General features: G+C 40.9%; 1 protein-coding gene across 1 annotated transcript in view; it reads left to right on the plus strand.

Annotated features, from left to right (window-relative positions):
* Positions 1–26,720, plus strand: part of SNTG1 (syntrophin gamma 1) — a 418,678-nt gene that overhangs the window by 293,792 nt on the left and 98,166 nt on the right. Inside the window, exons 6-8 of the mRNA XM_061438726.1 lie at positions 9,621–9,678; positions 10,256–10,299; positions 10,390–10,431. Of these exons, the coding sequence (XP_061294710.1) occupies positions 9,621–9,678; positions 10,256–10,299; positions 10,390–10,431 (144 nt within the window). The remainder of the gene's footprint in view (positions 1–9,620; positions 9,679–10,255; positions 10,300–10,389; positions 10,432–26,720) is intronic.

Below are 26,720 nucleotides of genomic sequence, written 5' to 3' on the forward strand. Positions count from 1 at the left end.
TAGCCCCAAACATCCAGTATCGTGCATCGAACCTGGACTGGCATCTCGTTTCATACATGATATTTTACATGTAACTTTTTGCTCATTGATTATTAATTAGACAAGAGTGCCTATAGAAAACTTCTCAGTATTTGCACTGAGATGTAAAATAAGTAGGCTCTCAAAATCTTAGCCACCTTTGGATTTAGAAATTTTAGAAAAGTATTTTGGAGTCACTCAGTCATGTTCAACTCTTGTGGCCACATGGATTGTGGTCCACCAGGCTCCCCTGTCCACAGAATTCTCCAGGCAAGAATACTAGAGTGGGTTGCCATGCCCTCCTCCAGGGGATCTTCCTGACCCAGGGATTGAACCCGGGTCTGTTTCACAGCAGGCAGATCCTCTACCGTCTGAGCTACCAGGGAAGCCCCATTTGGGAGATTTACCTTACCCGAAATTGAATGCAGCTCATTAATTTTCTTTATGTGGTTTCATCTAGAATTTCAAGTACAGTCTGCAAGTGTGCATATCTTGTAACCAGTCAGAGCAGAAAAATCTGGGTTGTCAGTGAAAGGAGCCAGGATGAGTGTCAGGTTCATATAAGGTCCGATAATAAGTTACATATTGGTTTGATTCCAGTTGTCTTTTTATTCTGTGCAGTTTTCTTTTTTGTTTAAGAAATTGAAAACCTCATGTCCTAGGCCAAGTATGCAGGAAGACTCAAGGTTTTAATTTCTGAATTATTTTTAAAATTGACCATCTCTCTCCTGTTTCATTCATTATCAAATTTTAAAGGGTTTTTCTTCCTGTATGTTGTTAATTATTAAACATGCAACACATCTGCAATTTAACATCATTGAAACAAAGTATATGTTTTAAAAGGATGGAAAATTACATAAATATTGAAAAAAATCACCTCAGTGATTTTAAATGCCCTTCAGAAACCCACATCTGTGCAGAGATCAATGGAATGTAACTTTATCTTGGTTGTTGGTTTAGATACTTTGCCTGTGTGGGGTGAAAGCCATATATCTCAGGTGTGCATTTCATGAAATTTTAACACAACTCAAAGTATAGATGCTTGGAAAGTAGAACTCTAAGCTTGGTGAACATCAGCTCTAGTTACATTATGAAAATGACTCAAAAATCTGATCAGTGTGGAATGGCATGATCTTGTCAAGCGATGAGAGTATTTCTATCTAAAATGTTAATTTTAAGATATATTTTTTACTTTCACTTTATCATCAACTAAGGCCTACAAGAGATGTAGGACAAATTATAGGTGTGGAAATGAGGCAGTGGGAATAAACAGAGGCAAGTTTTCTTGTTGTTTTTTTTTTTTTTTCCATATTTATTGAGATTGTCATGAAGGATCTAAAGGTACCACTGAAGATGTTGTCCATGAAAAGAGAACAACAGCTGAATGTGGCTGAAATCCATTCATGACAGCGGTTTCATCTGACATCAGCACTGATGTTTCTGGTAGTGGAGCTGTGTGAATTCTGTGCAGGATGGAAATGTTCTTCTTTTTGTTCAATTTCCATTTAGAGTTAAACCCAAAAATAGTGTTACTCATTTTACTGAAATATCACATTTCAGTTCAGTTCAGTTCAGTTCAGTCGCTCAGTCGTGTCCTCTTTGCGACCCCATGAATCGCAGCACGCCAGGCCTCCCTGTCCATCACCAACTCCTGGAGTTCACTGAGACTCACGTCCATCAAGTCAGTGATGCCATCCAGCCATCTCATCCTCTGTCTTCCTCTTCTCCTCCTGCCCTCAATCCCTCCCAGCGTCAGAGTCTTTTCCAATGAGTCAACTCTTCGCATGAGGTGGCCAAAGTACTGGAGTTTCAGCTTTAGCATCATTCCTTCCAAAGAAATCCCAGGGCTGATCTCCTTCAGAATGGATCTCCTTGCAGTCCAAGGGACTGTCAAGAGTCTTCTCCAACACCACAGTTCAAAAGCATCAATTCTTCGGCACTCAGCCTTCTTCACAGTACAACTCTCACATCCATAAATGACCACAGGAAAAACCATAGCCTTGACTAGACAGACCTTTGTTGGCAAAGTAATGTCTCTGCTTTTCAATATGCTATCTAGGTTGGTCATAACTTTCCTTCCAAGGAGTAAGTGTCTTTTAATTTCATGGCTGCAGTCACCATCTGCAGTGATTTTGGAGCCCCCCAAAATAAAGTCTGACATTGTTTCCCATCTATTTCCCATGAAGTAATGGGACCAGATGCCATGATCTTTGTTTTCTGAATGTTGAGCTTTAAGCCAACTTTTTCACTCTCCTCTTTCACTTTCATCAAGAGGCTTTTGAGTTCCTCTTCATTTTCTGTCATAAGGGTGGTGTCATCTGCATATCTGAGGTTATTGATATTTCTCCTGGCAATCTTGATTCCAGCTTGTGTTTCTTCCAGTCCAGCCTTTCTCATGATGTACTCTGCATATAAGTTAAATAAGCAGGGTGACAATATATAGCCTTGACGTACTCCTTTTCCTATTTGGAACCAGTCTGTTGTTTCATGCCCAGTTCTAACTGTTGCTTCCTGACCTGCATATAGGTTTCTCAAGAGGCAGGTCAGGTGGTCTGGTATTCCCATCTCTTTCAGAATTTCTCAGTTCATTGTGATCCACACAGTCAAAGGCTTTGGCGTAGTCAATAATCACATTTAAGCCTAGACACATTAAGAAATATAACATTTAAGCCTGGACAATTCTTAAAACCTTAAGAATTTTGCCAATAAATCATTTCAGTTTAATATTTACATTATTTCACACAAACAAAACTCTTATACATGTAATAGTTATTTTCTAAATAAAATAAGTATATATTTTCCATTGAAAATATAGGCTACAGAAGCAATATTTGAATTGTGATTGGTGCCATATATTAAGAGATTTGACAAAAACATGAAATTATTTTATAATTCTTGTGACAAACCAACCAACCAGAAATAAAAAACATCAATATGTTTTATTTAGAATATTGTCCATTCAGCCTGAAAACTTTCCTTTCAGGGTTTTCTACTTTAGGTTTCTCAGTACTTACCACTGACTCTTGCTTTCCTACATTAAAAAAAAAAAAAAAGATTTTAAGCTATTATTCTGTTAAGGTATTTCAAAATGTAATTATTTATTTATTCATTCAGTTATTTTAAATGGCAACATTTTATGCAAATGCCTTTACCCTGTAAATTGGGTAAACCTACTGTGATTATCTATTGGAATTACTTCCTTTGCATCTGAGAATTAAACATAAGGGGCAGTTTAAGAAAGTATTCTGGCTAAAAAGCAGAATTCGTATTTTAACGTTGCCCATTTGTTTGCTTATCTCCCAACTGGACAAGTCAAGCGGCTGACCCAGGGTGCAGTGGGATGAACTCTGGAGGTGTGGGCGCACACGTTTACACCTGGCCCGGCCCTGCATCTCCAAGCCACAGTTCACCCCCCAGCCCCTACAGTGAGCCGAGAGCAGAGAGGAATGTGCCCACCGGCAGGCCTGAGACTTGCCCCCTCGGCGAAGTGCTCCCAGGGTTTGTGTGGGGTGCACCCTCTTGCCCTCTGGCCTCCTGTCCTTCTTTTTACATCATCTTCACTCTCATACTGCTTTTTAGAGTCATTCCCATATCTGCTATAATTTAGGATCTTTTTTCCTGGCCGTTCTTTGGAATTCTTCATGGCGGCTACCAAGTCTCACCAGTCTTCCTTGATTAAAATATCTCTCAAAAGTCACAAACTTGGGTGTTTTTCCCTTGTATTAGTTTTTGTTTTTGTTTGCCTCTCAGTAAAATGCCAAGCTCTTCTAATTGTATTTTTAGATTTCAATAAAAGGCTGGACATAGAATCACTTAACTCTCCTCTTACAATCACCTACTTTCCTGGGTTCTCAGCCTGAAGCCACTTTTCTGAAGGGCTCAGGTTCCTGCATCCACCTGGTTTATACCCTCGGCTTCTCTGCAGGCACCCACTGTCCACACTGATCTTCACGTGGCCTCTGGTTCCTGTCCAGGTTGCCACTAGTCCTACTGCATCTTCCGGTTCTTTTATCTGGACCATCCAGATACTTACATTTCTAAAAATAACGTAATGGTCTCCACATTACATCCCTGATAATCACCAGTGTTTCTCCCCCAGGGATCTAATAACCTTGCATTTTTCCCCATTCTGCTTTTAAGAATCACCATATAATCACCTTAAAGTAAGCTGTCGTCTTGACCTTGTCAGACTTTAATTTTTTTTCTGTTTATCTCTTAAAGTGCAATACCATCCATTTGCATATTATTAAATCATACCTCTGGTCATTGTGATTAAAATAATCACCTTTTAGAGAAAGAGTGTTTTGCATATTATTACTAGAAAGATGTCTTATCGGGTATTTTTCAAAAGACTCAGTTTTTCTTACCTAAATAAGTTGATGGACCAAGGAAATGTCTGTGATCAAAGATAAGATTTCTATCTGAAATCTTGAACTTTGCAGCAATGTGAAATTCTAAGTAATATTACCATTAAAATTATCATTTATAAACAATAATTTCTAATAGTTATTAACCGCTCTTGAACCGCCAGATTCTGAGCTAAATATATTCTGTGTCCAGAAAGTAGACAGCTGTTGCTGGACCTCTATAGACAACAAGATTTAGTATTAAGAGGTTAGGTTATTTACCATTTGTTATAACAGACAGAGCTGCACATAAACCCCATCAAAGCTGATGACAGAGTCTTGACTCCCAATAAATATTCTCTCTAGCTGTACAACCAGCACGAAATAATCTCTATGCTCTCTATTTGAAAACAACAACAATGCTTCCTCTCTAAATTATTCGCCTTCTGGTTTACTTACAACTGAAATAAACAGATTGAAATGTCCAGCAGCAAGCAAACAATTTCCTAACATCAAGGACTGGGGATTAATTGTATCAGATTCACCAAATAAACATGCACATCTTCATAGTAATTGTCATAAATGTCTGCATTTTAATTTATTAGTGATTTCAGGGCAAAAGTCTGTAGATACCAAGTGTTGCTACAAGCACACATGTATTTGCATTCATTTGCTCACTTTGCCCGGTTCTCACTCTTTGAGTCTGAGGCTTCTGTCTCCACCAGTGTCAACAGGGATACCTCTGTGCTGCAGAAACAGGAGTGTGACAGGGCAGGTAGTTGAGCTCAGTTAGAGAGTGTGCCGGAGAAGGCAATGGCACCCCACTCCAGTACTCTTGCCTGGAAAATCCCATGGATGGAGGAGCCTGGTGAGCTGCAGTCCATGGGGTTGCTAAGAGTCGGACACGACTGAGCAACTTCACTTTCAGTTTTCACTTTCCTGCATTGGAGAAGGAAATGGCAACCCACTCCAGTGTTCTTGCCTGGAGAATCCCAGGGACGGGGGAGCCTGGTAGGCTGCCGTCTATGGGGTCACACAGAGTCGGACACGACTGAAGTGACTTAGCATAGCATAGCATAGAGAGTGTGCACTAGTTCCAAGGGCCAGGTAAAACCACCAATGAATTATCATTCAAAGGATGATTTTCTAAATTAAATAATTTATTGAGTTGTAGTTCACATACCATACAATCTACCAACTTAAAATGTACAAGTCAGTGGTTTTTATTATGTTCACAGACGTGTGCACTCCTCACTAAGTCAATTTTAGAACAGTTTCATCAACTGAAGAAGAAACCCGTAGCTTTCAGCCACCGCCCCCAACTCTGTCTCAGCTCTGAGCAGCCAGCAGTCTGCTCTCTGCCCCTACAGATTCCCTATTCTGAATTTCCATAGGAAGGCAATCATGAATCATGTGGGAAAGACCATTAACTTTGCCATAGCTAAGCTGAGTGGTTTTGGCAGGTCAGCACCGCATTCAGATGGATAAGAACATTGTCCATGTTCTCAAAATGATGTTCCTTTAGGTGCTTCTCCTGGACCTGTCGACTGTCTGTGATTTTCTGTTTACAAGTATTCTCCTTTCTCTGAATGGATCTGTGATGTTGAAGTCTATTATCTTTTTCTTTCTGGAGCCCAGAATATGACTGATTGATTGTAATGAAAAGATTGAGTTGAAAGGATTTATTTGGCAAGATTCCCAGTGTTATTAAAAACATAACTGAGTTTGGTTTAGTGGAATTTCATGGTTATACTAGAAAATCATTATATAGTCTCAAGCTCAAAATGCTTTAACTGAGGCCTTATATCCTGGTACCTATAGAACTAGTTATAGAATTGATTATCCTTTGTGAAAAGGCTCTCTCAAAACTGAGTGGCGTACTTTTTAATATTTTCTGGGATGCAATTTAGATTGTCACCTCACTTTTTCTAATCTCATTTTACCCTGGATCAACCGAGCTTGAGTAATTCATTTACTTTCTATAAACCATGGCCAAAAGCCTTGCAGCCTGACCGGCCTTAGGGTAGGTCGGGGAGAAGATGATGAAGGGAATCTGCCCTGACCTCAGGTCCTTCATATTCTAGAGGGAAAGGAGACACTGATCAAAGTGTCATGCAGAGAAATGTGGTCCCAGGCATGGCCCAGGGCATGTGCATAGAGGCTGATGGAAGGACTCTGGCTGTGTGTGAGCAGAGTCTTAACCTTACACCTGGCCAAGGGTCAAGGGGAAAAGCACTGGGGGCCAAGGGGTCGTGCTTGCGGAGGAGGACAAAGGTCCAGGATAAAGCAGAGGGGAGGCTGAGGTCACTGGACCTTGGCTTTTATCCCACGTGCAACGTGAAGCCTGTCACCAATTGTAAACAGGGTGAATCATGTTATCTGCTTTCTGTCTGGAAGCTTTTGAATCTCCCTAGTTAGGTCCAGAGCTAAATCTAATTTACTTTGATAAAGCTGGACTGCTTTCACATTTCATTAAATAAATGAAGGCACAGTGATCTTCAGTTCCAATTTTATCTTCTGAGTTTTGTCTTAAAAATCTCTCTCTAGTCAATTAATAAAGTGATCTCCTTAAATTAGCTTTAAAATTCTCTCAGAGCCTCAAATGTCTGATTAAAAACATAGTAAAAATAAAACACGTTTGGATTCAAATCATTGAAATTTCAGAAGCAATTTTACATATAAAAGAAAAATGTTGACCAAACAGGGGTTAGTTACACCTTATTATTAAAAGATAGTTGTAAGTCTCAGGTATTGAGAGAAGGATGGATAGCTGAGTTGACCCTCAGAAAGCTGGTACCCCTAGACCAAACCTGGGAGAGACTTCCCACTCTCCTACCATGGTAGCCTGTGCTAAACACCTGAGCATCAAGAAAACCTTTGAATTCCGTACTGCAAGGAGAGAAGACGAACAGCTGAAGGAAAGTGCTATGACACCAGCTGCCGGCCTAGAGTGACATACATGGGGTTCTCTTCTGCCCCCAACACCAGAACCATATCTGGATGGGTCTGTTTTCTCTCTTTATGTCACATAAAACTTCATCACTCTATGCTTTGTTTTAATCAGCATTTTCTTCTAAGAAATGGAGGTGTATTCTGAAAATTTTTCCCATTTTTGAAGTATCTCTAGGAACTATCTGTAACCATACACCTTTGATTCCATTGTTCACCTTCTTAGTTTCTACTCAAAATCTTTCTGCAAAGTATTTTCAAGAGTGAAAAATTTTAGGTCTGAGAAAGCTCTAGAGTTCATTGTTTCACTTATTCATTCAACAAACATTTCAAAGCTTAAGAAAGCATCATTATTCCAGGCACAGATATTACCTCAATGTAGGAAACAAATTTGATCCCTAGGTTAGGAAGGTCCTCTGGAGAAGGGCAAAGTAACCTACTCCAGTGTTCTTGCCTGAAGAATCTCATGGACAGAGCAGCCTGGTGGGCTACAATCCATGGAGTTGCAAAGAGTGGGACACGACTGAAGTAGCTTAGCATGTGCACACAAGCAGGAAACAAATAGCCAAACCAAATAGCCAAGACAAATACATAAATAAGTCCATTGCTGTTGCAGAACTTACTCTGTGGTTGGGGACAAGGGAAGGAGAAAGAAAATACACGATGAATGCAGGAAATGAAGAAGACAGTAGAAGAGGAGAAGCTGATGAATATAACGGGAGAAGATAGAACAGAACGCAGACATGGGGAACCCAGAGCCCTAAACCTACGCTTGAAGGTCCTTGGGTCCTGATCCTGTGGGGTTTCCTGTGCTCTGGAAGCACATGTATGCACTGTGCCCTCTGTCACAGTCCTGGGCTCTGATCATGTGAGGATTGCCCTGGACAGGATCAGGGTGCCATGACACAGACCAGGAGGCAAAAGCAGGACCCAGAGCCGAGGAAGCTCACACCAGAGACTCTGCCCAGAACTCGTGTGGGTGGGGGGTGAGTGTCTGCTCGGTGAGATGTGGTGAAAACAGGGCACTGATGGGTGGGTTTGAATTTCACCCTGGGTAAGGCAGCTTTCAATATTTGTTTATCACATTGCTTCCTAATACCCCAGAAGTAGAAAGGACTACTTGTCAAGAAAAATTTCAGAGCCACAGAGAAAAATTTTCTCAACTATCTCCTCTCTTGGGCTTTCCAGGTGGCTCAGTGGTAAAGGATCTGCCTGCCAATGCAGGAGACACAGGTTCGATACCTGGGTCAGGAGGGTCCCCTGAAGAGGAAACGGCAACCCACACTGGTGTTCTTGCCGGGGAAATCCATCCCATGGACAGAGAAGCCTGGCGCTACAGTCCATGAGGCTGCAAGAATCTGACACAACTGAGCATGTGTGCATTGTCTATCTTATTTTTAAGTTTATTGAAACTCAGTGCTAAAAATGGACATTCATGGGAAAAAATTGTCTATTCTAAAATAATTTTTGCCCTTGAAGGGAGAAAGGCTTAGGGATTTACTTATTCTGAAGCTGCAGAAGCCCCAGTGGAATTTAGATCTTCTTTTGAACTACCCACATTAAAAGTGCCATCCTTACCTTCTATGTGAAATCTTACTGTTTAATGAACTTACTTGATTTTTTTAACTATTGCTTTCAACCTTCTCAACTCTGTTACATAAAACAGTAATTTATACAGTTACTTCAGGAATTTATTTTCTTCCACATAAGTTCAGTTACTTATTTTTCGGTATTTTTTCCTCTCATTTGGTCCATTAGCCAAAGCACTACTGCATAATTCTTGGTGGCTTACTGTGTTCTTCGGTATACGCTTCCATATAATGCTGATGACCTACCCCCTCCGTTAAGCATATGCACACTCTGCTTTTTGTCCAGTTTGTGCAGGTAGAGGTCTGTCTAGCTACTTAGCATTCCAAGGGGCCATTGCTTGGTTCCCAGCATAAAGCAACTTAGCTAGATAATGGAAATGCATAATTATCTGCTCTTTGGAACCCGAAATAAGAGTTTCTACGATGGATAGCATGGCTGGTCATTGGAGGAAATGTCTTCTTCAGGCATCACCATATTAATCTTAAAAAATTAACATTTTCAAAGTCAACTATTATTAATTCTTGGATGTCACAGTGAAATTCTAAACAGATAGGCTTCTTGGGAGCACAGTCTCCTTGATAGATTCCACGAGTTTATTTAAATTCTACTTAGTGTCTGTTCACCTGCTTTCCTTGGCCTGTATAGTTTCTGAACTAAAAGCTGAGCTTTTATTCTTTTGAGATGAAAAAGTGAAACGTGTGATTTTTTTCTTTCCAGGGGGGAGCGGAACATAACATTCCAGTTGTGGTTTCAAAAATCTCGAAGGAGCAGAGAGGTAAAGTGTTCAGAGGGTGTCCTGTGGCTGCTTCCTGAGTGAGTCACTGAGGAGCAAGACTGTAGCTCAGAACCAGGAGATTGTACGAAATCTCTCAGTCCAGTTCCCAGGACCAGGCCACACGTGGCTGGTTCAGACCCTTATCCACACCCAGCCCCCTGCGGTGGGGCAGGCTGGTCTTTAAAAGAAGCATGGAGCTGATTCTGTTGTCAGTGGATTGACTGTCCAGATCTAGACATTTTCATAGGCACCTTAAACTTAAGGGAACATGAGAACATTAGTCCTCCCTCCAGACTGTAAGATCTGAAATGATGGGGTTAAATGGAAGTATCTCAGCATGGGTTTCAGAACTTGAGCTGAATCGTATGATTATTTTTTGCATTTCCATTGCTTGTGGATCTTTTAAGATGCTACCCTTATAGACCATCTTACTTTTTGCTTTAATTACTTTTTCCTTTAATCCTCCTCCATCTTTGCCTTTGCCCTCAATCAGTTTTGGCTTTATTGAATTAAGAACTCTTACTTCTGTGTGAAGAAAGTAGACGAGGCATAGTCAATTCTCCTTCTCCATTCACAGCTGAACTGTCAGGACTGCTCTTTATTGGGGACGCAATTCTCCAGGTATACATTTTACCATTATTTTCCATGTGTCACCAAGATACAGTCAGTTCACAGTATGCTCTTCAAATTCTCTCTCTCTTTCCTTTGCAGATAAATGGGATTAATGTAAGAAAATGCAGACATGAAGAAGTGGTGAGTCTTCTTTACTTTTTCTAATATTGTTATTTTCCCCATGTGCAAATGATTTATGGCATTGATAAAAACTTCCTTTTTTCATTAGGAACATATGAAACTAGTCCTGTGTGATATCAGATTTTCAAATAATCTCTTACTTGTTTTATTTTTCATATTAGAAACAGATCAGTGAATATCACCTGGAACAAAATGTAATTCAAGAAATACTAAAGGAGGGCTATTTGCTATGTTTCCCAATGAATCCCCACAGCTTTCCCTTGTAGCTCAGTCAGTAAAGAATCTGCCTGCAATGCAGGAGACCTGGGTTCAATTCCTGAATCAGGAAGATCCCCTGGAGAAGGAAATCGCAACCCACTCCAGTATTCTTGCGTAGAGAATCCCATGGACAGAGGAGCCTGATGGGCTACAGTCCACAGTGTCGCAACAGTCGGACATGACTTGGTGACTAAACCACTACCAGAGCATGTCCACTAAGCATATCTCTAGGTGAAATATACCTCTAAATCTTTGCAGATCTTTGAAAGCTTATACATTCCCAGTTGCTCAGTCCTTGCTGAGTCTTTGTGACCTTATGGACTGTAGCCCGTCAGGTTTCTTTGTCCTTGGGACTCTCCACACAAGAATACTTGAGTCTATTGCCATTTTCTTCTCCAGGGCATCTTCCCCACCCAGGGTTCAAACTGGCAGGAGACTTAAGAGACACATGTGTGCATGTGCACAGGCGCGCGTGCGTGTGTGTGACAGAGACAGACAACATTTAGAGACAGTTGATCTCAAGGCTCTGGTTTAGCACTCAGCAGCTACACAAAAAGGTCAGCCGTGTTTATTGTGAATTTTCTTGGATGTTGGTAAATGTGCAGACCTGAATTCCGGGCCCCAGATGTCCTAATTCACTCAGTTTAGGTGACCCAGGAATTTGTCTTTCAGCAGCCAGCCCAGTGGTGTCTTGTCAGCAACCTCTAATCGACACTTTGGGAGAAGCTGGGAGGTGGAGGAGCTTCCGTGGGGCTCAGGGAGGACATAAAAATATGATGCCGGAAAGAACAGCCAGTGTCGGGCACTTGGGAAATGTTTTTCACGGTTGATTCAATAACACTCATAGAACCTTCACTGAATTTCCATATCAGCTCACATGGGAAAGGAGAGAGGAGAAATTATGTTTAAAGGTTTGTACTCAGGGGTCAAACAAAATGAAAATACCCTGAGCTTTCGGCTTCTCACAGCTTCAGTTCATTTGGTTTGTGAGGATGTGGCGCCTCTGCTAACAGCTACTTGGAGAAGACTCTTCTGACATATTTACATATTTCAGACCTCAAAGAGGCAGCTTCAAGTGTCTGAAAAGCTCCAGCTCCACGAGCAGAGTTTTGGAGGGTTCTTCGTGGGACGGGCAAGGAGTGTCCCTTTACATCACTCCTCTGCTATTTCAAAAATCCTACTTGGTCCCCTTTGGCATCCCTGGTGAGCCTCGCAGAAAATGTATATACTTCAGATCTTATGCCACATCACATAGGTACAGGGAAAAGCAACATTTGAGAACAAACTTTTAGACAAATGATCTAAGTCACTTCAGTCGTGTCCGACTCTGTGCGACCCCATAGATGGCAGCCCACCAGGCTCCCCCGTCCCTGGGATTCTCCAGGCAAGAGCACTGGAGTGGGCTGCCATTTCCTTCTCCAGTGCATGAAAGTGAAAAGTTAAAGTGAAGTCACTCAGTCGTGTCCGACTCCTAGTGACCCCATGGACTGCAGCCCACCAGGCTCCTCCGTCCATGGGATTTGCCAGGCAAGAGTACTAGAGTGGGTTGCCATTGCCTTCTCCGAAAATGATAATCAGCACAGCACAAACCACTGTGTTTTAAATGTATGTAAATTCCAAACAAAGCCCTGTAAGCAGAGATATTTTAACTTTAGTCTTTTTTTCAGAAGTACAGAGAGATGTTAAACTCATTGTCCAGGGAGCAAGAACAGGTGCATTCTCTTCCAAAAACGCATGCTATCAATGGAGTCCAGTTTGTGATGTGTTCTTCAGAGGCTGCAGTGAGCTTACAAGAACTGTGTGGGGCTTTGATTGAATAGATCAGCATGGCCTGAAAGATTTGTGGTTGTTGTTCAGTTGCTCAGTATTTGTGTCTGACTCTGTGACTCCATGGACTGTAGCACGCCAGGCTTACTTGTCCTTCACCATCTCCTGGAGTTTGCTCACACTCGTGTCTATTGAGTCAGTGATGCCATCCAATCATCTCATTCTCTGTTGCCATTTTCTCCTTCTGCCCTCAATCTTTCCCAGCATCAGGGTCTTTTCCAATGAGTCAGTTTTCTCATCAGCTGGCCAAAGTATTAGAGATTCAGCTTCAGCATCAGTCCTTCCAATGAATATTCAGGGTTTATTTCCTTTTGGATTGACTGGTTTGACCTCCTTGCTGTCCAAGGGACTCTCAAGAGTCTTCTCCAGCACCATGATTCGAAAGCATCAATTCTTCGGCGCTCAGCCTTCTTTATGGTCCAGCTCTCACACCTGTGCATGACTACTGGAAAAACCATAGACTTGACAATGCAATCCTTTGTCAGAAAATTGATGTCTCTGCTTTTTACTATGCTACTAGGTTTGTCACAGCTTTTCTTCCAAGGAGCAAGTGTCTTTTAATTTCATGGCTGCAGTCTAAAAGATTGGAACATGCTTGAATGGTGTTCATTCTGTTTCAAAGAAAAGGGACTTGAGATTGTATTGCAAATTGTATGTGGCCCTTTATAATAAGCTTTTATTCTTCTGAGAAGTTTAAACTTATCAGCTTTGAAATGTAGATGCTGATTTTCTTAGCTGGTTCCAGTCTTTCACTTTGCAACAGTGATTAGCAAGTTTTTGTCTTCACTGTCAATTATCTAAGTAAGCACCTCAGTGGGGCTGATTTTAATTAAATGTTTAAGACCAGACTTACATGGGCAGAGAAAGGCACCACAACCTGAGAGGTATGGATAGTTTTAGAGATATGGGTAGTCAGTGCCTCAGAGTCCCTGATTTAGAAAGAAACTGAGAAGGTATGACCGCAGGTTGTTTGCGCACCTGACTCTCTCTTGTTCACCTGCAGAGGTCACTGCTGTTAGAAGCAGCATTGTTCTTAGATGCCTTCTACAGGAAGCCATGGCTTCTACGATGAGCTGTAGGCTGGACTGTGTATATGGGGAATCCCTCCTCTTTACCCCTGGGTGCTCAGGGGATTGTGTTAATGGAATTCTTTACCCAAATGCCTAGAAATAGATCATCATGGCTTCTGCATCTGTTTCTCATGTTGCCAGTTGGAGTGAGTGATCTCAACTCTAGGCTGTACCCACCCCACCCTGGGAGCCCTCTTGATACAAGAAACCAAGAAAGAAAAGCTCCCAGTTTCCATATCAAAAAGGATTAGCACAGGCACCAACTTTGAGACATATGTGTCCTGAAAAAGAGTTTCATCCACTCTTTGTTGTTATGATCTTACTCATAAAGAGCATTAGATAATTAGAAGTGAAAATAACTGTCACTCTAATTCTGAATTTGTGAATTGGAACCAAACTCTACCAGAGTGTGTAATTTTTACAACAACAGAAGGAGGAGCTCAAATTATGTAAATTAAAGGATTCATTCAAGCAATGATATCAAATTTTGATAAGAGAAACATAAAATATTGCTTAATATAATTTTGATTGTTATAATATGTGCTTAATTCAAAATTTTCATTGGAATAAAAATAACATTTACCTTTTTAGCTCAATCAGAAAATGACATTGCAAGGGTTTGTATCACATCATCTGAAAATGAGGCATTAGTTTATATACTAGAGGTTTTGTGAGTTACCAAGAAACACATTCAGGATGTGACTTGGGACTACAGATCAATTTAGACCTTGGCAAAAAGGTTAACTTGTCACTGAGTTACACACCGTGTTTTACCTAACTGCTGACAATTCCCATGTTCTCAGTTTGAAAATAGGTTTTAAGGTCCAACCGATTAATATTTTCCTTGAGGACTCTGACCATACTGGCCTTTTTTTCTTTGGATCAACTACTACCAACTAAAGCCACACATGAAGTAATTTAACTTTTAATATTTCCCACTGGTTTGGGAAATGTTAAGTGCAAAGGCAACAATGTGGGAAATATTGTTTATTGAATCTGTGAATTTTGAAAAGCAATAAAATATTCAGAACACTGTGATTTTGGAAAAGCAAAAAAATATCCAGAACTTGCCTTATTTACATCCTTAGGTTTTCATTAACACCTTTAGGAGTTCCTTCTCACAAGTCTGTCCCCTAATTAGGTTATGAATAGAGACAGCACAGGAGATAAGTTAATTAATTTTCCTCCTGGCTACAGACTCTCAGCCAGTCCCTATCTGGCTATTAACAGGGGTCTGTACTTTATTTCATTTCCTTGGTTTTTGCCCAATGTTTCTTTTCCTGTCCCAGGATCCCAGCCAGATCACACATCACAGGGAGTTGTCAAGTGTCCCATGGCTCCTCCGGGCCGTCATGGTTTCCAGGACTCCTTTTTTCGATAACACTCAAGGTTTGAGGAGTAGGGGTCAGCTGTTTTGTGCAATATGTCTCAACTGGGAGTTTTCTCATGTTTTTCTTGCAACTAGACTGGGTGTTTGTGTTGCAGGAGGAAGGCCACAGAGGCACAGCCCATCCTCATCCTGTTTCACCATGTGTATGCACCTTCCTGACTGAGTGGCCAGCGCTGAGCAGAGGCTGAGTGTCAGGTCTCTCTGCCTGAGGCCCTGCGTGCTCCGCGCATGCTCTGCTCTGAGGAAGGGAGTCGCAGTGCAGACCCCACACTCAGTAGTAACATGCTTCTCTCTCACAGGGTGGGCTGTCTGCTTACGTTCCCTGGAATTCTGCTGCACAGGAGATCTGTCTGTTTATCCTCAATGTTTAAACTTTATTCCATCATTCTGATAGATCAGTAAGGGTTGTGGACCTTGTACTCTGGGCTATAAGCTCTTTTCAAGTGGTTTTAGTGTTGCTTTGCAATAGTCCTTGGGCTTTGGGGGTTTTTTTTAGCACTTTCTCAGTTTTTACACTGAAAGTTGTTTTAGGCGCATCTTGCACATTTCCTGCCAAGCCAGGAATCAGCCATTTCTCCCAGAGGCCCTGCTTTCCCTTGTTGGAGAACATCTGAGAAACTGCGTTCTTGGAGCTGGGTGCTCAATGCTCTGGAGCAGCTGTGCCTCTGAGGCCCCTCGGCTCACAGGACAGGAGCCGTGTGTGAATGTGTGTGTGTGTTTGTGTGTGAATGTGTGTGTGTACCGAGGTGCTCACATACCTACTCACACATGTCCATGTCCATGTCCATATCCACGTTAGGCTAAACATGAGGCTACATGGCTGCCTCCAAGGAAAGCCATCATCACGTAGATGAACGACTAGAACTAGCCCCCTCTCTTTGCTTATCTGTAACCCTCCTCACTGATGAAAGTGAAAGAGGAGAGTGAAAAAGTTGGCTTAAAGCTCAACATTCAGAAAATGAAGATCATGGCATCTGGTCCCATCACTTCATGGCAAATAGATGGGGAAACAGTGGAAACAGTGTCAGACTTTATTTTTTTGAGCTCCAAAATCACTGCAGATGGTGATTGCAGCCATGAAATTAAAAGATGCTTACTCCTTGGAAGAAAAGTTATGACCAACCTAGATAGCATATTGAAAAGCAGAGACATTACTTTGCCATCAAAGGTCCGTCTAGTGAAGGCTATGGTTTTTCCAGTAGTCATGTATGGATGTGAGAGTTGGACTGTGAAGAAAGCTGAGTGCTGAAGAATTGATGTTTTTGAACTGTGGTGTTGGAGAAGACTCTTGAGAGTCCCTTGGACTGCAAGGAGATCCAACCAGCCCATTCTAAAGGAGATCAGCCCTGGGTGTTCTTTGGAAGGAATGATGCTAAAGCTGAAACTCCAGTACTTTGGCCACCTCATGCGAAGAGTTGACTCATTGGAAAAGACTCTGATGCTGGGAGGGATTGCGGGCAGGAGGAGAAGGGGACACCAGAGGATGAGATGGCTGGATGGCATCACTGACTCGATGGACATGAGTCTGGGTGAACTCCGGGAGTTGGTGATGGACAGGGAGGCCTGGCGTGCTGCAATTCATGGGGTCGCAAAGAGTCGGACATGACTGAGCGACTGAACTGAACTGAACTGAACTGAACCCCCCTCAACAGATGGCCACACCATCTGCCGTCTATCGATTTAATTGTTCTAACCCAGTACATATGTACAGCAGGATCAGGATGGTTAACCCACTCACCAGTGGGCAAACTCCATGAGGACAGTAGAGGATTGATGTACATTTCCTTTTTGCCTTTCATATTCTAGATTCCATTAGTTTTAGATCAGTTCCACTCCCCCATGCCCTACAGGAAAGTGGCTTCAGACACTAATAATACAATCTTGTTGCCTTCTGTTCTTCATCCTAACATCCCTCAACCTCCCAAGTGACTCCTTTAAAGGTCTGCACACACCAAGGCTCACTCACCTTTTGCTGCACACTCTACAAGTTTTGATAAGTGCACACACAGCATTGCATCTCCACCATCATGACACCATGCAGAAGAGTTCCACATCCCTAAAATATCCTCCTCAACCATCCCCTCTCCCCTACACCAGCGATCCTCTGGAAATAACCATCTTGCTGTCTGCAGAGTTTTGCCTTCACCAGAATGTCATACAGTTGAAATCATAGAGAATGTAGCCTTTTCAGACTGGCTTCTTTCACTTAGCAATGTCATTGAAGAATGATCCATGTAATTTAGCTCTCGATGATTTATTTATTTTTGAGCACCAAATAATATTTCAGGGTCTGGACAAGGCAATATTAAGCAATTTCACTACAGTTTTTCTTTAAATCTATTTACTCATTGGAGAATGTTGTGCTTACTTCCAGTTCACAGTGATTATGAATACAGCTGTTATAAATATTTGCATGCAGGTTTTGTGTGGACCTAAGTTTTAAACACTTTGAAAATAACTTAGCAGGTATATTGCTGGTTGTATGGTAAGATTTTACTTACTTTACAAGAAGCTGCCAAAACCGTCTTCTGAAATGGCAGTGCTATTCTGCAGTCCCTCCATCAGCAGTAAAGGAGTGTCCCGTGCTCTGAATCCTCAGCCACAACTGGTGTCTCGAGGTTTGTGGATCTGAACCACGTGGGCAGGGCTATCTCATTCTGCTAATGTATGATTCCTTTTTTTTTTTTAAACTTTACAATATTGTATTAGTTTTGCCAAATATCAAAATGGATCCACTGCAGGTATACCTGTGTTCCCCATCCTGAACCCTCCTCCCTCCTCCCTCCCCATACCCTCCCTCTGGGTCTGTATGATTCCTTAATGACAGATGATGGAGGACATGTGTTCATATGTTTATTTGCCCTCTTTATATTGTCTTTGATGATGTCCATTCACATATTTTGCCCATGTTTACATCCAGTTGTTTGTTTTCTTATTGTTGAACTGAACAAAGTTTTATATGTATACATATATGTATATATACATAAGAAGTAACTCTTTGTGTGTATTGGATACAACATAAATAAATGGTTTAAAGATATTTTCTCCCTGTCTGTGGGGGAGAAAATTGCTTTTTAATTTTCTTAAAAGTATATTTTACAGAACAAAAGTTTTTTAATTTCAATAAAGTCCAACACATCAATTATTTGATAGCCATAAAGATTGCTTTATTTCCTTCTTTAAATCTATGTAACCTTAACTTATGTTTTGTTTCCATCATATTAGAAACAAGTCTGGAAGCTTGCAGCATGATTTGAACACTCATATGAATATGAGAAAATGTGTCCTTATATGTCGTTTTCTTGTTCCTGGTCTCAGTGGGAAGGGAATTTCCCATCATTAAGTGTGATATGAGCTGTGTGTGTTTTGTAGATGTTCTTTATCAAGTTGAAGGAGTCCCCCTATATTTCTAGTTTGCAGAGAGTTTTAATCAAGGACATATGTTGAGGCTTTTCAAATGCTTGTCCTACATCAGTTGATATGAATATACTTGTTTGTTCTTTAAATATTTGATGTGGAGATAACATTGTTGGAATTTACAATGCTGAATCATCCTTGCTTACCTGGAATAAACCTAGTTTGTTTTGATGTACAACTCCTTTTATACATTGTTGGTTGTGTTTGATGTACTAATGACTTTTTGAAGATTGTTGCATAAATGCATTTGGGGCTGCCCAGCATCATATCAGCATTCCTCAAGGGATGTTTATCTACCTGTCACTTCAACTTGTGAGCCAGTGCCTTCCAACAATTATGTGCCACAAACAAAACTGAGTCGAAAACAGGAAGATAGACCATAAATCCCGTAGAATAACACGATCCAAAAATCAGCAGTACAAAATAATGGAGTGGGTGTGGAGCCCCAGAATTTTCACTCATTGCAGGTGGAAATGCAAAATGATCAAGCCACCGTGAAACACCATTTGACAGTTTGTTGCAAAGTGAAATATTATGTTATACAACGGAGCATGCATATTCACAAGTATTTAGCCAAGAAAAACGAAAACATATGTTCATAGAAAAATATGTATAGGAGGTTTTAGTGAAGCTTTTATTTTTAATCACCAAAAATTAGAGCCAACCAACATGTCCTCAACATATGAATGGATAAACAGACTGTACTGCAACCATAAATGGAATACTCTTCAGTGATAAAAAGGAGTGATTGTCTCAATCGATGCAGAGAAAAGCGTTTGACAAAATTCAACACTCTTCCTTGATAAAAATAACAAGCAGGGAACAAAAGTAAGCTACCTCAACATAATAAACACTTTAAATGAAAAACCCAGTGTTAATATCATACTCAGCAAAAAAAAAGCTTTTTCACTAAGATCAAGAATAAGAAAAGGATGCCCACTTTTACCAGTTCTAATCAACATAGTATTGGAAGTTTTATCCAGTGCAACTATGAAAGGAAAGTAAATACATCAAAATTGGAAAATAAAAAAGATGATCTCTGTTCAGAGATGATGTAATTTCATTTTATTTTTGTGGATTTTAAATTTAAAAAAATGAGGCAGATAATAACCATGCTGTCAGATAATACATAAGAGTTATGCTGTGCTGTGAACCACATCTAAAAGTTTCTTTCACACTGACTTGATGGTGAAAGGCTGTTCAAAGATGTTTTATGTTCTTAAAGAAAGTATAATTTGATGCTCAGATACAGATTATTTTGTGGAATCTAAGATTGATTACAAAATTTTTTGCTTTCATATCAAAAATCAGCCTGTAATTAGCAATAAAAATGTCTTTTTGAGAGAATTACAGGTTGTGAAAATAAGGGAAAATACAGTTGTTTTTAAAGTGGTGTAGCTCAGATACTGAGTGAGAGACACAAAACCATGATTAGCATTATTTTTATTAACAAATATTGTATCCAGGGAAAGACTGAAGGCAAAAGGAAAAGAGGCTGGGCAGAGGAGGAGATGGTTGGATGGCATCACCCACTCCATGGACATAAGTTTGAGCGAATTCTGGGAGGTAGTGAAGGGCAGGGAAGCCTAGTATGCTGCCGTCCATGGGGTTGGGAAGAGTCAGAAACGACTTAGCAGCTGAACAACAACAACTATATCTAGTGTGCACTCACGTCTCTGGGATAAAACAATTGTACTGGAAATTATATTTGTCCCTGTGAAGATTTTATGGTCTGAGATGCCAGGATCCACAAAGCAGAGCCCCAGTAGTACAAGGTACGCTGCATCACATACACTGTACAATATCAGGCATTGTCAGGTGCTGGTGATAGACAATATACAACACTTGCTTCACTTGGAGAGTTTTATTCTTTCTCCCTATAATTACTTGTGTTCCATCTATTCAAATAATGTGAACTTTATGTTTATTGGGTAGCAAATACATCTGACCAGATCAGATGAAATTCAAACATTTTTCTCTTTCCCTATGGTGAACCTTGTGAGGCGACACATGAAAGATGAAAGGCTCTCCATTTAGTACTCTGGATGTCAGGAGGTAGATCTCAGCATCCCCCTGACATGTTTCCTCAACAACTGGGATGGTCATACACATCTCCCAGTTACTTCAGAAAGAGCTGGATAGTTAGTCTGGGAAATGTTAAGAATTCCTTCAGAGTTTCTTTGCCCAAGCAACGTCAAGGAGAATATGAGATGGTTCTTACTGGGGTCCTTGGCCAGGCACTGCTGCTGCTCTGTCCATTCTGTGGTTTCTGCTCAGTGATGAAAAAAAAAAAAAAAAAAACAGGGTTCCTCCCAGCAGTGAATAGAAACAGGGCTGGACTGGAGTTCCAGCCCCATGTGCCACGCGGCACAGACTTGCTGATTGAGTCTCCTGTTTGTGAAACCCAGACGGGAATTGCCAGCCACGCTGGTGGGCGATGGCCCTGTGGGTCCAGTGGTCTGACTGTCCTCACCTCATCAATCTCCTTCCTCTCCGGGAGCTGTGCTGGGCAGGTGCTCTGTCTGGGGACACGGTTGCCCAGGTTGCTATGGAAACGGAGCCAGACTAGATGCAGGAGTAATAGCAGCCCTTCTCCTCTCATTACTCACAAGGTGAACCCTTCTCCTGCTCAGGACTCCAAATAGAGCTAAGCCGGTGGAGGGAGTATGAGGGGACGTCAGCCAGGAGGGGCAGGGGCAGGGAGCCCAGTGTTCCTCACCATCTGCATTTTAAGGGACGTGCTGGTGAGAATTACAGTCAGTGGTTTTCTCTGATACTGTTTCATTGGAAAGTACTCTCTGCAAGCTTATGTGCCCTTATTGAACCCTCATTCTTCTAAAATTTCTAACCGAACATAAGCCATTTCAATTTTATATCTCAAGTGACCAGCTTATAGATTTCTGAAATTGGCATTCATTGACCTGAATTTATTTAAAGAGATAGAGCTTAAAGTTCCTGTTGTTCAACCTTGGCTTCAGGGTCACATGAGACACATAGGATTCCCCATGGCCTCTGAGACAAGGCGGCTTTAAGACAAGACAGGCTAATGTCTGGGCGCCGGCTGTGTTTCATGTATCGTCTTGATCAGTTCACCCTTTTGTGAACTGTCCTTGGGTTGAGATGATGGTGCCTGTTGGAGAGGGAGGGGTGAGTGTGAGGTCTGAGCCTGAAGCTGAGTGACTGACAGAGAGGTTCCCGAAGAGTCTGTCTTGGTTTCTGTTTTGTCATCCCATCACTGGTCACTTTGTCAGGTACCAGATGGCAGGACTGTCCTCTGGGACTTACTCTGTTGAAAAGAAGTAGAGTTCAAAGTAGAACAGGAGACTTGAGGGAGATTCCAGATGACAAAATAAAAAGGCAGTAAGTTGATACTCTTACTAAGGGCCACCCTTACACATTCTCAGTAATTTCAGATACGTCAGACAGGGACAGACATACACAGCTTCAAAATAAAGTGCCTGTGTTTTGCACAAGTTCATAACCATCTTCAGGGCTATAATCACCATGTCCCCACCATTTTGTGTGTGATAGATTCCTCTGAAGACTGAAATCTGAAGTAATCATGAAGTAATAAACTCTATTTTCCTTCATGTATTTAGCAGCATATAAGGATTATTTTCTCCCCACTCATTTAACACATTATATTTGAAACTCACATCTATTTTCAAGTATTTGAAATGACCAGACGCCCAGAAAAATCACTGTTTTCTCATGGCAGGACAGCTGTATTTCTCCCTCTTGAATGTCTGTTTCCAGGAAGGTGCTGGCAGAGCCAGCAGTGGCCCCACAGCGCTGCTGACTGTACCAGAGCATTAATCCTGCTCTCCGCGTGCTCTGGGGAATGGGGGCGGGAGTGTACCTAAAGTTCAAAGTGACATAAGAAATGATGCATGTGATAGAGTGAGATGAAAGACTACGGGAAGAAAGTGCACCAGCAACTCCACAGTGTTTACTTCCGAGTCCTGTGCTGCTGTGCAAACGTGTTGTGATGATGTGTGTAAACAAACACTTGCAGCTCCGGGCTTCAGCTGCTCTTCCAACGTGGGAGTCACCAAGTCCGTGCTGCTTCTCAGATCCTGACAATTCACTCCTGAGACAATCTCATACAGAGTTGTACAAAAATGAGGGAAAGTCTCTCCCTTCCTTCAAAAATTAGATAAAGCTTAGTTTTGAACCCATCTGTTCCAGATGACTTCTTAAAAATAAACTTTTTACCAATTTAAAATTTTTGTTAAACTGCCTAATAGAACATGAACTAGTTGGTTGACATACAACGTTAGAAAGCACAGTAAAATATTACTTGTGTCTTTGAAAAAATACTGCAATTAAAACAAATGCTGAAATAGTGTTACTATAGTGTATGAACTAGCTACCAATGTATTCTGCTTGTTAAGTTCAACTCATCTAGAATGTGGCATTTCACCCACTTTTATTACATAGAATCTTATTTTAATGAGGTCTTTTAAAGTGATGGAATTTTTAGTTATAGCTTCAAATATTACAGTAAAAGTGGATCAGGTGTTCTACATTCTCACCTCACTAAAGTAAATGATTTTTTCCATATTGAAATTCATCAATAGTTATTACTATATCCTGGTTATTAGAGCTGACATTGTTATTTAGTCAACCTCCATTCTTATTTGTAATATTTACCCAAATTGAAAACTTACTACATACTCGCACACTATTTTAGGGTGAAACTTTAGGAATTCAGAAGTACTAAAAATTTAGTAGTTCTCTTTAAAACATACAACTATATAAGCATTTTTGCTGTGATTTTTTTTTTTAATTTTATGAGAATGTAACATTCAGACTTGAAATGTCTATATAAGGGATCCTGTTGTACTTTTTGTGTATGTGGAATGTTTCCCACAAATTAAAATGCAGGAAAGGTGATGAGATGAATGAATGTGTGAGATTCACCCTCAGGAACGTCACAGCACCTTTCTCCAGCTGTGATGTCCACAGTAATCCAATCCCCCATCCCGTCCTCCATCTGTCTTCAGCTTTTCCATCACTGTTCAGTGTCACTTTATGGTAAGAGATGGTATTTCTAAGTTACTTCAGACTTCTTTCTTATTTTCCAGATTCCATGTGATACTTGCCTTCTCATGTTAATCCACCCACTACTTCCAGGGGTGACAGGATTTTCTGTATGCAGTTCTGCACCTCATTTTCCAGAGGGACAGTTCCGGCTGTCACACACGACTTACTGTCCAATCTGGTGGGCTACAGTCCCACCAGAGTCGTACAGAGTCGGACAGGACTTACACACACACGCACCGGCACCAGGGTTCGTGGGAACTATAGGCTCCGTCCTTGACCAGATGTCTCTTTCCTGAGAAGGCCCTGTCTCCACCCTGAACGCTGGCAGCACTCTGACCCCACCCGTCACCTGTAGGTGTGGACACGCACACCTGTCCTCACAGAGAGGGGCGTGTGCCCCCCCACTGCTCCACAGATTCCCCTCAAATTTACATGTGAAAGTGGGAAGCCGAGGACCTAGTCCTACTCAAGAGAGCCCCATATAATAAGTACATTATTTCCCCCTACAGTTAGTATAAATAAAATGGTTATACAAGGAAACACTGTTTACTCAGTGTCCACAGGTCGTCACCATCTCAACATGGATAGTAAGGCTTGGTATCATATCTAGTGCCAGCTTAGCTGTTTTGTCTGAAAAGAAGTTTGTTTAAGACCGTTCCTCAAAGTCATTCTCAATTTCCGTTTCCTCCAGAGGTCAGGACTCTAAGGAAATCATTTACTGCAGTTAACGACATATCAGCGGGGTGAGGCCAAAGTCAAAGGGAAGTCCTGTGTGTGTGTGTGGTGTGTGTGTGTGGTGTGTGTGGTCTGTGTGTGTCTCTCTCTGTGTGGTTGGTCTGTGTGTGTGTGGTATGTGGAACCCACAGCAGGCTCACCCCCAAGACTAAACCCTCCCATCAGCTGTGCACTCTGAGTGGTGTTGACATGTCACTGCAGGTTCATAACTTGTATCTAATGTCCCACTCAGCTCGAGTGTGTTGACCACGGGGAGGCTGTACTTCTAGAGGGCAGGGGGCCCAAGTAAAATCTCTGCACTTTCCCCTCCAGTTGGCTAAGAACCTGAGACTGCCCTACAAAAATAAAGTCTTCAGAAAACAAAATGGTAAAATAACCTCCAGCTATGAGCATTTTTGGCTTCATACACCACAGCGGTGGTGGGCGGCTAAATATTTCCTCAGAATCTCCTGTGAATTTAGAATGGCCCCCACGGGAAAGCAGAAGGACAGAGAACACAACAGGATTCTACGCAGTTTCCTGTCTAACAGACGGATGGAGTTTATGGACATTTAGGTCACAGTCCGAACAGTTATCTTGTCCTGGTTTAACAGAGTCAGCCTATACATATAGGAGTAGTTCCCTTTCCTTTTTCCATTGTTACTGATTGTCATCTTTTACCAACTTCTGTGCTTTTGCTCATGTACTCACCCAAGGCAGTATGAGAGAAAAACTGTGCCAATATGTCATCTGATTAAAATGGACATTTGATTTGCATCAAGAAATGTAAATGAATATGAAAACGATGATTGGATTTATTGGCGCTGATTTCCAATTGTGCAAGAAGATGACATTCTTCCTTATTCATGATGTGGAACCTGTATTTTCTACATGACAGTATCAGGCCAATTATCTCAATCCTGTTCTCTGAAAAGATGACTATTTCTGCATTAATTTTTTTAGCATATGTGCTGCTGAATCAAGCATGTGTTTCTGCATTAATTAAGAAATGAGTATGTGTTGAGAACTTGAAGTTGTGGTTATCCAGAAAGACACCCATAACTGACCTTTTATTGAAAACAAACTCAAAGTTCCTTTGCTAGGGTAAGGTTTTATAATTTTTGAAAAGTTTTTATTTATCTCGATGGCATTTGAACAAAATTTCAAGACTCAAGTTTACCAATATAAAGCTTCAAAAAAAAGCTCTTGCCCATTAGCTATTTCTGGGTCAACTATATTTAACTTATTCTACTTTGTTCTCTTAATTATACTTGAGATTCTCACAGTGTTGTTTTTTATTTAACATTGGATATTATGTATTGCACACTTGCTGTAGAATGTGTGCATTTAGTGGCTGCTTTCCACTGCCTCACACACTCCAGTGCACTTGTATAATAATAATTATATAATTATTACATGCCACTGTGAAACAAGCCAAGTTCATAAATTCTTACTAAGCTAAAAACTAAAAAAAAAAAAAAAAGAAGAAGAAGAATGGGAACTTTGCATGGGATTATTGTGAATCCATGGGAAAGTAGAAGAGAACTGATATCCTCACAGTTTTATGTCCGGAGGTGTCCATGATATACCATCTTCCTCCAGTTCAGCTAATCTTGTATTTATTTGTTGATATTAAATCAAAGCCAGTTGATCACTATACATTACTTTGTATCTGTGATATTCCACACTGAACTCACTTAATAACTCACCATGCAGTGATGTCTATAGGCTCTTAAGGATTTTCTATATTCAAAAATCATGTTACCTCTGAATAATGTGTTTCATTTCTTCTATTCAATTTTAATGATTTTTATTAGCTCTGTTCTTGCCTTATTACAGTAAAACCTGAAGAAAGATTAAGGAGAAATGAAATTGGTGGCCATTTTTGTCTCATTTCTGATCTCAAAGAGAAATGTCTCAGTAATTCACCATTAGCTGTGATGTTTCTTATACACTTTCTGTGTATCTCTTTATAATATGAAGGATACTTCTTTGTACATTCAATTTTCTATGAGCTTTTATCAAATGAATCGAATGAATGTAATCAAAGTCTTCTTTGTATCTATTAAAATGATTATATAATTTTCTTCATTTTAAAAATTTCCTACTTTTAACATGATGCTATGTATTATTTGTGTGTGTGTGTGTGTGTATGTGTGTCTGTGTATGTGTATCTTATTTAATGCTCAGACTGGCTTAATGTTATTGTTCTGTCCTCAGGTCAGGGTTAGGGCCAATCCAGCAAAGTTGTTTATGCTATTTTGCTTTTTATTTCTATAATTTCATTTGATTTGGGGGGCTTCCCCAGTTGGCTGAGCGGTAAACAATCCCCCTGCAATGCAGGAGATGCAGTCTGGATCTCTGAGTTGGGAGATCCCCTGGAGGAGGAAATGGCAACCTACTCCAGTATTCTTGCCAGGGAAATCCCATGGACAGAGGAGCCTGGTGGGCTACAGTCTATGGGGTCTCAAAGAGTTGGACACAACTGAAGCGACTTAACATGCATATAGCACATAGAGACCAGAAGTCATTCTAAACCATTTTCATAGTCAGTTCTTTAATGATTT

Source organism: Bos javanicus, chromosome 14, assembly GCF_032452875.1.
Source record: "Bos javanicus breed banteng chromosome 14, ARS-OSU_banteng_1.0, whole genome shotgun sequence".
Taxonomy (NCBI): Eukaryota; Metazoa; Chordata; class Mammalia; order Artiodactyla; family Bovidae; genus Bos; species Bos javanicus.